The sequence below is a fragment of the Sminthopsis crassicaudata genome, chromosome 1, assembly GCF_048593235.1.
Source record: "Sminthopsis crassicaudata isolate SCR6 chromosome 1, ASM4859323v1, whole genome shotgun sequence".
Classification (NCBI taxonomy): Eukaryota; Metazoa; Chordata; class Mammalia; order Dasyuromorphia; family Dasyuridae; genus Sminthopsis; species Sminthopsis crassicaudata.
The window spans coordinates 297,881,058-297,894,601 of NC_133617.1; the positions used below are offsets into that span (position 1 = coordinate 297,881,058).

At 34.6% G+C, this 13,544-nt stretch overlaps 1 protein-coding gene across 1 annotated transcript in view; it reads left to right on the forward strand.

Annotated features, from left to right (window-relative positions):
- Positions 1-13,544, forward strand: part of RALYL (RALY RNA binding protein like) — a 758,144-nt gene that overhangs the window by 719,707 nt on the left and 24,893 nt on the right. The window contains 1 exon segment of the mRNA XM_074278973.1: positions 9,951-10,064. Within this exon segment, the coding sequence (XP_074135074.1) occupies positions 9,951-10,064 (114 nt within the window).

Genomic DNA, 13,544 nt, shown 5'->3' on the forward strand with positions numbered 1-13,544 from the left:
TCTATCAGCTAATAAACAGAATGTAAAATATTTGTCCTGACAGAGGACAGGAGTTGACCAAATTGCCAAGCTATTTCTTGAACGAAATTCAAGGAATAGAAGCCTTTTTGTTCAGGGAGCCCTTACTCAATCTCATTCATATCCCAAATTCTGGTTTTGACTGTGACCAGAAATGTAATCTTAGACTATATTATGAGGCATAACTTCCCAAGAATAACATGTGCATTTTCCTGGTCAGATAACATCTGGAATATTATGCCCCAATGTAGACAAGTTTAGGAAGGATTGGTTGGTTGGTTGTTGTCCTTCATTGCTGAAGAGAATCAAAAAGACATCACTATGTTAGAGGCAAATTACAGTATTTTTGACTGCTTGATCAGACCTACACAAGCCCAGAATGCTCTGCCACAAGTCAGACACAAAATAGTCCCTATGATCATTTGGGGTAGCTTCTCTAACTTTGCTCATCTCATGTTTCTTTTAAGCTAATTCACTTCTTTGCTCACAAAGCACAGCACCTTCTCTGATGAGGGCACATCATGCTGGGCAGTCCTGTGCTAGTGTCTCTCATTTTTTACATCTAAAGCTCTTAAGAGAGATTTGAGAGTGTCCTTATATCTATTTTTCTGACCACCTTTTGAGCTCTTGCCATGTGTGAATTTTCCATAAAGTAACTGTGCCCAGATGTAGACATTACAGTTTAGGAAGGATTGGTTGGGAAGAATAATTGTAAACTGGAAAACCACTAGGATGATGAAAGTCTTCAAATTAACAATCATCAAAAGATTGGGTTAAGGAACTGGAGTGTTTAGATGAAATTTTGAGGGGGTCTCTTAACTGTCTTAATGTACTTCAAAGCTATCCTGTGGTGCAGGGACAGACTTTTCTTTGTGTCCCAAGTGTAAGAACTAGGCACAATGGGTAGAAGTTGCATAAAGTTAAGATTGCTTAAGAAGAAAGTTTCTACCATTTAGAATGGAATGGACTGGCTTGGGACAAAAAGGGTTCCCCTCTATCTAGAGCTGTCAATCAAAAATTGGATGACCATTTGTTTGGTTTGTTGCAATAGGGATTCTCTTTTGATATTGTTGGACTAGATGGTCAAAGTGGTCCCTTTCCACTTTGAAATTCTATAATTCTGTGAGTATGGACAAGTCATTCTCCTCTTTGAGCTTCAGTTTTCTCCTGCAAACAATGGGAATAAAAACACCAATTGCTTACTGTACAGTGTGGTTGTAAGGAATTAACATCATAAAAAGTTATTATTATTACCTCTGAGAGTAGATTGGATCAGGCTCAAAGGTAGCAAAATAACATGAGGTCAATGACAGAAGACATAGCAGGCTTTTAGGTTTCAAGTTGTTTTAGGAGCCACATCAAGATTTTTAAAGTGTAAATGAACGTAAGAGAGGCAGTCACATTCCTATTGCAAAAAAAAAAAAAAAATGATTTTGCAGTTTTGGAAAGGACTCCATTTGTTTTCATCAACTATACCATTTTGACCTGCCATTTTCTCCCGCATTGAAATTTAAAGCAATAGGACAAAACGTTTGGCATTTTATTTGATAGCTTTAAGTAAAACTACATGACATGCTCCTAGAAAAAGAAATGTGAATCATTCTTCAAAGGAGAATCAATTTGCAGTTGTGGAAGAAAATGTTTCTTTTCAATTTATCAACAACTCAAAAATGATACTTCTATATTTCCCAAATAATTGACATAAAGCATAATTCCTCATCTTAAAACTATTCTCTTGCTTGTTGTTTGGCATTTTTAAAGTATTTATTCCCCAAAATACCTAAGTTTTGTGATTTTTATTTCACAAATGACTTGACAACTTATGAAAATACAAATAAATAACTGCTTTAATAATTGAGAATTTTTAAGGGAAAAAACCTCACCCAATCTATTTTGTTAATAAGATTTAAGCATAAAAGATTTTTTTCTAGGTTTAAAATCTCTTAAAATGAGTTTATAATTGAACTATGACTATAGCTCAAGCAGAAATAGAATTGTAATATATTTTGATTAAATATTAAATGTTTCCTGAGGGCTGAAGAGAATCAAACTAAATGTTCCATTTGGCTCAGTAATCTTCAGGGAATGCCCAATGTGAGATCATTATAAGTGAGGAAGAAGGAAGTAGATATAGAAAATCATGTTCATTGGAAATTTGGAACTAAATTGGATATGCAGATATTATTGAAATGAAGAACTATTTCACTTCATCACTCTCTGCTCATTTATATAATACAGACATATACATATATAGAAATATCTTCTACTGTATAATTGAAATGTATGGGTAACCTAAAATCTGATCTTCATTAGACTATAATTATTTTGTTAGCAGGGATTGTTTAATTTATTATAATTATATCCCCAGTAACTCACACTGTACTTGGCACATAGTCTACTTGTTGAGATAAGTTGTACAATACCAAATCCATCTAATTATAATATTGAGCCCCACACCTTTCTATCTTCTCCATATGAATGGAATAAGAGACTTTATCAAATCTTTTACTAAAGATGAGTGAACTATCTATAGCATTCATCTGACCTACTAGGCTAGTAACACTGTTAACAAAGGAAATTAGGGTAGTCTGACATTATTTATTCTTGCTAAAGCCTTGTCGGCCCTTTATGATAAAGCCCTTTTCTTTTTTTCTTTTCTTTGAATATCCATTAACCATCCAACCTGATTGGACTCTAGTTTGCATGTTCTGTTCTCTTCCTTTTTGTTTTTTCTTAATTGCTATTTTCCAATATTGTATTGCTTCTCCAATTCTCTAGTCTTTCAGAGATTACTGAAAATGACTTAGCAATCATATTTGCCAGTTCTTTCAGTACCCTAGTTATATTTTATCTGAGCCATCAGAACCAAATGAACTGAACTCATCAAAAGCAACTAGGTCTCTCTTTAAGTATTTGAATATAAAGTACCTGCTATCCATTTTATGCTATTGATTACAGTTCAGTGGTCATTTTTCTTGGCAGAGGACATGAAAACAAAGAGTTGAGCAACTTTATCTTCTCTTGGGATCAATTATAATCACTTCATCTATATTCAACAATGGTCCTCCTCCTATCTTTTCACTCTTTTTATAATATATACGTCATCCCTACCTTTAAAATACTATAGGACCCAGTAATAGTGCCCTCCTTTCCGTTTCTCCAATAAGTTAATTTATATTATGAGCCTAGACAGTTTTGCTGACTGTCCCCCATAACTGGAATTCACTCCTTCACCTCTATCTTCTGCTCTCTTTGGTTTTAGTCAAGTCACAGTAAAACCCCACCTTCACAGGAAGCCTCTTTTGATCCTCACTAAATTATAATGCCTTCTGTCTTATGATGGTCCTTAATTTGTTCTGCATATATTATATTTTTGCACAGTTGTTTGCTTATTGCCTGCTTATTGAGCTTCTTGAGAATATGGAGCTATGTTTGCCTTTCTTTACATATCTAGTGATTAACAGTGCTTAACAAGTAGTAGTCATTTAATGTTTGTTGACTGTCTATTTTTTCTATGAATCTTTATTTTCCCTACATACACTTTTAAAATATGCTTTATTGTTATTAAAGGACAACAAATGGAAAAAATGGGGAGGAAAAAAAAAAAAGAATAAATGAGGAGATTTTTGCCTGGAAGAGAGGGAAAGGAAAAGGCAGATAACAGTTATTAAAAGAATAATTTTATGAAGTAGTTAAAAAGAAAACAACTTTGCATTTGGAGGCATAATATCAGGGTTCATGTCAAAATTCCCATACTTAGTAGCCATCAGACAATGGAAAACTCCATTTATCTCTCTGATTCTCAATTTGCTTGAGATTAATAGGTGATAGTTATATTTATAATAACAACTTCAAGGTGCTGTTTATAAAGTATCAAAAGAATAATTTAAATTAAAATATCAAGGGGCTAGGGTTTCATCTATGTGAGAACTCTTTCAAGCTACACAACCGATCTATAACAAGGTCTTAAATATTTGTCTGATAGTAATAAAGGTTAGATTATATTCCCACACAGCAACATCAAATTCAAAATGGACTATCTTTTACCACTTTTGGTACCCCTAAAGTACAATATGTACTTTGTACATGGTAGATTCTTAATAAATGTGTTTTGGTTGTTTGATTTATCCACTAACCCATGCAGCCTTAAATCACATTAGGCCTATGAGTCATCATTTTAATCATCATAAAGATTATCATTTTCAAGGTAGTAGTTGTTGCTTCTATTTTTGTTGTTATTATTCCTTTAACATTCAAACCCAAATAATAATTTATTTAAGACATGGGTGTGCTCTCCAACTGCAACATCAAGACATGTTCTGTTGTAGTAAAGAATTGTTTCTTAATTTTTCAGCCATAAGAACTAATCAGCAGAATTTCCTTTCAACTGCTGTAAAAGAAAAATATTTTTCTAAATTTCCTTCAACTATGACTTTCATGGATTCAAAACCAAAAACTGTTATCCTTATAGAGGAGCCAAAATTTCCAATGCAATGAAATTAATATTGTGAGGTAAAAGAGGAACAATAATTATGAATGCAGATAATCTGGAAGCATCCAGAGTCCCCAAATATATACCTCCCACTCCCAGTTAAATCCAGCTATGTTTATCACAAAGTTTGATGGTACCTCTTTAGTCAGAGACAGGCTACCCTTGGCTTCATTCCTGTATTTTTATATAAGAGAAGAACTCCTTTGGGGCCAATCCTGTGAATAGATAAAGTTGATGACTACTTTGCAGGTGGGATTGGAGAACTTAGTATTTGTAAAACACAGAACTTGTTCCTTGAGTGGTAAGAAGGGAGAGGGGTGATATATTATTTATTTTAATACTTTTATTTTTAAATTTTGAGTATTTGATTCTCTCCCTCCTTCTATACCACCCCTAATCACTGAAAAAACAAATAATATAATATCAATTATACCTATGAAATCTTGCAAAACATATTTCCATATTAGCCGCATTTCAAAAAAAAGTGATGAGAAATTAAATGAAAAAATAAAACTTCAATTTGCACTCAGTTTATTAATTCTCTTTCTGCAAGTGGATAGCAGTTTTTCATTATGAGTCCTTTGGAATTGTCTTAGATTATTATATTGATGCGTGTATGGGTTTTTCACAGTTGATCATAATTACAACATTCCTGTTACTTTGCACAATGATCTCTAAGTCCTTCTTTGCATCAATTCATATAGGTCTTTCCAAGTTTTCATGAAATTTTGCTTCTCATCATTTCCTATAGCACAATAGTACTCCATCATGATTGTATGTCACAACTTTTTCAGTGCAAATTTCCTGTGCTTCTAATGTTATATGATTCTGGAACACATATGATTGTTACTCTCTTGACCTATACTCTGGTCTTTACCCAAAGAGGGTCCCTAATGCCTTGCAGCCATAAGGACTAGCATTCTTGTATGACTTAGAATTGAAACCAGGGTCTCTGCTCCCTTTTGACCAAACTGATGCTCCCTCCCTAGAAGTATAACCCAGATTTTTGTATGGCAATAGACTTGCCGGTCAGTGTCAGCTGTTCCTCAGTCCAACAAAGGGTCCACTGTAATCTCTTTTTGACTAGTTGTCTGACATCCTTACTGTCTCTGGGCTGAGAGCTCCCAGAACTGCTGTTGTTGTTGCCTCCACTATTGCTGCCCCTATGTGCACTCTGAAGAGGCTTGCACCTTTGTGTCAAAGCTGTCTCCTGCTAACCTCATAAATTTTCTTAGGCTGGTAAAAAATTTCATCCTGATCCTTATGTTGACTCTTCAGCTCCAAAATTTTATTTGAAGTGTTGTTTTAAAATTATTTGGAGGGGAATGTGGAGATAGTTCAGTTCAATTGCTACCTCTAATTTGCCATCTTGGCTTCTACATTTACAAACTTCTTCCACCCACTGCAGTAGAGAGATAAGACCCAAAGAGAGATAACTATGATCTGAATAATAATATGGCAAGGGAACTGAGAATTATGAAACAGAAAACATGGTGTGCTATGAAACCTAATGAGATTATTGATCAAAGGAGATTAGAAAGGGACATCTGAAGGATTTGTCATTTGAATTGTATTTTGAAAAATTGGCAGGAATTCAACAAACTCAAAGAAAAAATATAATTCAGTTGTAGGGAGCACAATGACCAAACTATGGAGATTGAGAAAAAAATGTAGTTAGGGGACAGAGAGCAATCCACTTTGGCTGGAGTACCATTTTTGGGGAAAAAATTTATATGGAATATGTATGAAAGATAGATTTATTTTAGTCTTTGAAGGGTTGTGGATGTCAGGGAAAAGGACTAGAACTTTTATTGATAAATAATTAGGTGTCACTGGAGAAGTGATATAGCTAGCTATATCATAGCTATATAAGATATGTATCATATATCATATGCTGGGAATAGGATAAAGAATGGATTGGAGGTTTATGAAGGGAAAGAAAGAGTAAAAGACTTCTGAGAGTCTACTGAAAAATATAATTGACAGATCTTCATAATCAGTTGGTTATATAAAATTGTATCCCCAAGAAACTGTTATGGGTTTTCTATATGTTTGATTCTGGAGATCTCATTGGTTTTCATGAATTTAAGCATCTTCTCTATGTAGATAACTGACTTCTGGATCTATCTAGGAGCTATCCAGCTCTAATCTCTTCCTTCAGTTTTAGTCACATGTCATTAATCTGCTTCATGGATATCTCCTCCCTGATGTGCTGTAGTTATCTGAAACTAAACTTGTCCAAAAAAAAGAGCTTGTGATTTACTCTAAACTTCTCTCCAATTTATATTTCCTATTTGTTTAATGGCACCTTCCTCCTCCCAGTCATCCAGAATGTCATCCTTGCTTCTTCCCTGTCCCTAAAACCTTATATCCAGGTCCTGCCTCTAATTAATTCTGCCTTCATGATCCCGGCTGGCAATTCTCTTGATCATGTCATGTTCCACAATTATGAACTTTGATTATTCCATCGCATCACAATATTTTATTTTTCTATTTTTTTTCTCCTGTCTTACAGACCCTAATCCTGTTCTTCATCCACACCGGAGCCTTTAATCCCATTAACTCTTCAGGTTTTCTTAGGCTATCACTCCTAAACTGATCACCCTGTCTTGAATATTGATGCCAATTCAATTCTACATTTTCTTAAGCTCTCAAGTCCCTTATCCCCTCAGTTTTGCTCTACCAAGATCCAACTTTGTATCACTCCCTCAGCCCACTGCCCTTGTTTCTATTTATATGCTAAAGAAGCTGGAAAAAATCAGAAAACCATACTGACTAGGTCCACTATAAATGTATGTTGCATCATCTCAATTGAGCTATCACAGTGGCAAAATAATCCTTTTTCACTATTCATTCACTATAGCAAGTTTTCCAAACCCTTTCATCCCTCTTCATGGCAAGTGTGTGTCATATTTCACTGAAAAAGTGAGTCCATTTACTAAGAGTTGTTCTTTTCCTCTTCTCACATTACTCAGCTGTCTTCCCCAACTGGCTCATCCTTCATCTCTGTTTTACCTGAAGAGGTAACTCATCTTGCCAAGGCACAGCCTTTTATATATATTAGTGACTCCAGGCTTTTCTATTTTCTTCCTTAAATTGTCCTCTCTATCGTTCTCACTATCTCACTAATCTTCCATCTCTCCCTGCTTTCTGTTTTTTTTCAGTGCTGCTTACAAACATACCCTTGTCTCCCTTTTGCTTAAAAAAAACCAAAACCCTCATGGGGCAGCTAGGTGGCGCAGTGGATAGAGCACTGAATTCAGGAGGACCGGAGTTCAAATCTGCTCTCGGACACTTAACACTTCCTAGCTGTGTGACCCTGGGCAAGACCCAGCCTCAAAAAAGAAAAAAAAAAAAAGAAAAAAACCCTCATAATGAGTTCTATTAGCTATCATCCTATATCTTAGCCCTTTCATATCATCCTATATCTCCTTTACAGACTCCTTTAGAAAGCTATCCACCATGAATGCTTCCCTTTCTCTCTTTTTTCTTAATTCGATGGAGTATGTCTTCTTACTTAAACATTCAATTGTAACTGCTCACTCCAAAATACTAATGACATATAAATTGCTAAATCTAATGGCCTTTTCTAACTCATCATCCTTCTGGACCTTTCTGCAACCTTTGACTGTGTTAATGACATTTCTTTATCCTCTCTTTTATGTAAGTTTTCACTAATCTCTCCTAGTTCTTCTACTACCTGTGTGGTCACTGTTTGTTGTTCTCCTCAACAATTATAATTCAAGTCTTATCTACTAATTGTAGTGTTATACATATCTTTTTTTTCTTTGGCTTTTTTTCTATTGTTATATTCTTTTGCTTGGTAATCCCATTAACAATCACAAATTCTGTTGTCATCTCTATATATATAATTCTCAGATCTGTTTATCAAGCTCTAACCTCTGCACTGACTTCTAGTCATATCTCCAACTACCTATTGGATATCACAAACTAGCCATGCTGTAGACATCTTAAAGTTAACATGTCCAAAAGTAAGATGTCTTCCTTCCTAAATTGTCCTCTCTTCCACTTCTTCCCCAATAGTATCAAGTCACCATCATCCTCCCAGTTACCCAGATATGTAACCAAAATGTCATTCTCTCTCAACCCCCTATCTCTAATCTGTTGCCAAGTTCTGTCAATTGTACTTTAATAACATTTGCCCTTTCTCTTCTCATGCTGCCATCACCCTCATGCCAGCTTTCATCACCTTACTTCTGATACTTTCATGAGCCAGCTCCTTGGCATTCTTATCCTTAGTCTCTCCCCACTCTAGTATAGACTCTGATGAGTGACCAGATTTTCCAAAAGCATGGAGTCTGACCATGTCACCCACCTACACATCAGTTCTCTATTACCTTCAGGATCAAATTTAAATCCTCTGTTTGACTTATAAAGTCCTTTGTGATCTAGACTCTTGCTAGTCTTTGAATCTTCTTATACTTTACTCTCCCAATCCCCCCAATCTATAACGAAGTGAAACAGGATTTCTTTCTCTCACAGAACACTCCAGCTCCAGATTCTGGCCATTTTTACTGGCTCTCCTTCAGGCTTGAGCTTCTTTTCCTCTTAATTTCTTTTTTTCCTGCTTTCTATGCTTTCTTCATATCCCAGCTAAAATCTCACCTTCTACAAGAAACCTTTCCAAGAGTCTTTTAATGTTAATGTATTCTCTCTGAGGTTACTTCCTATTTATCGAAGATACTTATTGCTTGTACACTATTTCCCATGTATGATGTTTTCCACTTCAGACTGTGAATCCTCTGAGAGTAGGGAATATTTTTGACTATGTATGACTGAGCATAGTATCAAGCACATGGTGAGTGTTTGATAAATTCTTGATCATGAAATAATAAATGTTTTTTTTCCCTTTCTATTCATATGGCATTCACCTTCATTACTTCTTAGCATGATTATTTAAAAACTTTATAAATGATCATTTTAAAAGGTTGATGTTGTATATTGGTTTCAGTATATCACCTAGCACTTGAATAAAAATTTAAAGTACCTGGTGAGATATAATATTGCAATGTGGCCTCACAAAATAGTGTTAGTAAATGATTTTGTGCCTATAATGATTCAGTCATCCTTCTCTTTAAATGCACACTGTGTTATAGACTTACAGGCATTGCTATAATTTTTTCAAGACTGAACCTATTATTATACTTTGAGTCATTTTATATCTTATTTTCAAGCTTCCCATCCCTTTGTATAACCCATTGTCAACTGATTTTCAGTAGTGTAATCTGAAAGAATTCCATTTTAAATGTCCGTTCCCACAAGTCCTGTAAGAAATAAGAGGCTCCTAATATTAGAAGCCAGTAATATTAGGTACTCTGCTGCATACATTGGCATGGACATACAGAGACTGGGGGTTCTTTGAGTGAATCAGAGTGTATTTCATGTTATGTCTCTTTCTTTCCTTTGTCCCCCCTTCCAGTGAAATCAGATGAGTTACAGACAATCAAGAAAGAATTAACCCAAATCAAAACTAAAATTGACTCCTTGCTAGGGAGACTGGAGAAGATTGAAAAGCAGCAGAAGGCTGAGGCAGGTAAGTGAAAATGATGTGTAGTCATAGACAGGTCATTAGGAGGTAAATGAGACCAGGACAGCACTATAAGTCACACTGACAGCACAGAATAAGAGGAGAAACTTTGCTGAGCTTTTATTATGTATTATAGATGCTAGTCATAAAGCCACAAAACTGGGACTTGAAGTGATGGGATAGAATTTTGTCCTTTCAAAGATTATGAATAATTGCTTATTCTGGGACTGACAATTGTAGAATTTACATCTAACTATTATCAGTATCAAAATATAGTTAAGGATTAAAAACATTTGATGTAATACAATTGCAATGAAAAGATGCAGATTTTCATAACACAATATCAGTATTCAAATCTGCTTTGCAAAGAGAAATCCTGCCCGCAATCTGATCTCCTCCTTCAGTCCCATCATTCAGAAAGCAACATTATGACTAAGATGATGCTGGTTAATAAAAGTATATGATTGGACTCTAGCTTTTTACTATCAAGTGGAACCATTCCCTGGGATGCCACCTCTGACATAAGGCTTCAGCTAGAATCACCCTAACCTACATTCATTTGACCCAAGACATTCAGTCACTCAGTTAAAGATCATTTGACTCAGAAAACTAATTATCATGGGCTCAGTCTTAAAGAGTCTGATCCTATATCATTGTTGTAAGGATGAAACTATACTCTGTAAGAGTTCCACACATCCTGAGTATGGGTGACACTGACATCACCATCACTAAAGGAAAAAGTGACTAAAATAATAAGAAATAATAGGTCAAGCAACCATAAAACAAATACTTAAGTATTTCAACTATCATTTCTATTTCTCTAATCCCTTAGTTTTATTCCTTATCCCTTAGTTTTGTATGGAATGTCTGGACAAATAAAATGTTTTAAGAACACAAAAATCAATGATTTCTCACTTAAAACTCTCCCATAACCACACTGAAGATACAGTCATGCCCAAGAAAGACACTGTGAGGTAGCAGCATGAGAATGAGAAAGACCTGAGTAAAAGTCCTTTTATCCTTTACACATACTTTTGTGAAAATAGTTGCAAATTGGAATAGTAGAGGAATTTTATTTCCCAGTGAAATTACATGTCTGGATCCTTCCCTCCTTTCTTTCCCTTCCCTTCCTAACAAAAAGTTTATACACAAATTGGAACTTTAAAGAACTTTAGATGTATGGAATTTTTATATATCCTGTCATGTTATGACAACATCTTGAAATCTTTTTTTTTTTAACTGAAATATCCTGTGATACTGTTGAAATCAATATTTCCATTTTAGGAAACATTGTGAAATTCATTATCATGCAGAACAATCTTTCCAGTAATGGACTTTGATAACCAATTTGCACTTCAGTTTAAAGGATTATGGTGAACTCATTTAAATATAAATCACCTCAAAGATAAAGATTTGATCCTTATGGGATCCTGTTACATCTTCTAGCCTGCTATGATGAATAACATCTCCACATAGCTTCCTGAATGATCATCTAGAAATGTTACACAGTAATTCAAAAGCTTGTATTTTCTTCTGATGAGAACATGGCACCCTGTTGTTTTTACATGCCTGCAACCATAGCCAGTCAGAAGGTTTTTTTAAAGACCAAGGCTGTTTGTTCCCTAGGGACTATTACATGCCCCTCATATTAAAACATGAGAAGAGAAATCGAATTAATTAATGCAGTACTTGTTTCTCTTAGTATCTTCTGCTGAAGGACATTTATAGTATGTCCTTCAGTTGGAAGTTGAAATTGAAAGTTATTGTTTTCCAAGTTTTCTCAAATGAAAACTATGTATACAAAATCAAAGTTGTGATTAAAGGAGTTTATCAGAATTATAGATTTCTGAAGCAACTCTTACTTTCCAATTTATTGATAATCACCTAAGGTATTATCTTTAATTATCTAGTTGGTTAAAAATCAACATTTACTTATGCTGATCACTTCATCTAAGGCTTATTAATTATTTATTTTGTACATTTCATGGTCAATTTACTATTATTTTGTGTGAAGCCTGCCTACAAAACTATTTAAAACTATATATTTTAATTACAGTCTTTTTCCAGGAAAAGTTTGTTAGAAAAGTAGTCTACTTAATCTGAGCCTGCAGGTGCCCTACTAATACCCAATCTGGACTAAGTTTTAAGGAGGAGTTGTACAGGAAAATGAGCAGTTTTTCAGAATCTCTTAAACTGAGTGTTAGGGTATAATTTTGCTTTTTTTTTTTCTTTGCTAAGTTTGTTTATAAGCATTTCTAGGACACCAAAAATATTATGCTCAGGTGCAAATAAATTATTTTGCTTCCTCCACAGACCAGCTCATCCCATATACAATTAACACTTGACTGCCTTTGTGCATCATATTTGAATATTGCCTCAGATTCTAATTTTGTGATTACAGCAAAGTCACTTAATAATTCTGGGCTTCAGTTTCCTAGTTTATAACATGAGGCAGTTGGACCAGATGAATTATAAAGCCCTTTCTAGATCTAAAGCTATGATTATGTTATTCTGTATTCTTTCTCCATGCTTTAGGTGAATAAGTTCTATTTCAGCAGGAATTGTGTTTTTTATTACTCATACTATCCCATATTGCAGTTTTCCTTGATATGGATTTAATGAAAAGGTCACTGGACTGGCCAGTGTGTTTTTGTCCTAGTTCTGTTACTCATCAGTTATAGTATGGCTTTGGGTAAATGGCTTAATCTACATAGTCCTTATTTTAATCATTTGAAAAATAAGTTATTTGGACTACATGATCTCTAAGATGCCTTCCTTTTGAAATTTTGTGATTCTGTATACCATTCCTCAATTCATATAGTTTATTTCTACAAACAATATAGATTATTATTTTAAGAGACAAGGATAATTTAGATCAAGGTTTCCAAACATTTTTTTTTTGCTTTATGGTTCCCTATGGCAGCCCAGTGATGCCTGATCCAACTGTGATCCATTATTTACAATCATAACTGAAGGTTATGCTAAATTTTGGTTAGAGGTTTTAGTGAAAATTAAGCTGTATTTATTTCCTATCCAAATTCATAGACCTGAAATAAAAGATTTAGGTTTTTCAAATCCAAAGAACACAAAGATATCATTTTATTCATACTTTCACTTCTTTCTTTGCTACATCATTTAACTGAGCTAGTCTTAGACTTCTGGCTAGACTGCTTACTCTTCCCTATACTTTTCTTGGTTTGTGGATATCGCCCTTTAAGTGTGATGCCTTATTTAGGGATTGTCTGATTAGCTAGGTAATACCTCTCTCCATCTATGTGCTATTTCAGTGCCATATATGTTTCTTTCCACAGTCTGGACATGTTATCTCTATGAAGATAGCCTTAGATAAATTTATTGTTTTGCTGTGTGTTTGTTTATCAGCCATAGCTTGTGGCTCATATTGAATTTGCAATCATAAGCAACACTGGTTCTTTTTCACATTAACTAACTAAGCCAGATCTTCTCCATCTTATAATTAGGCAACTG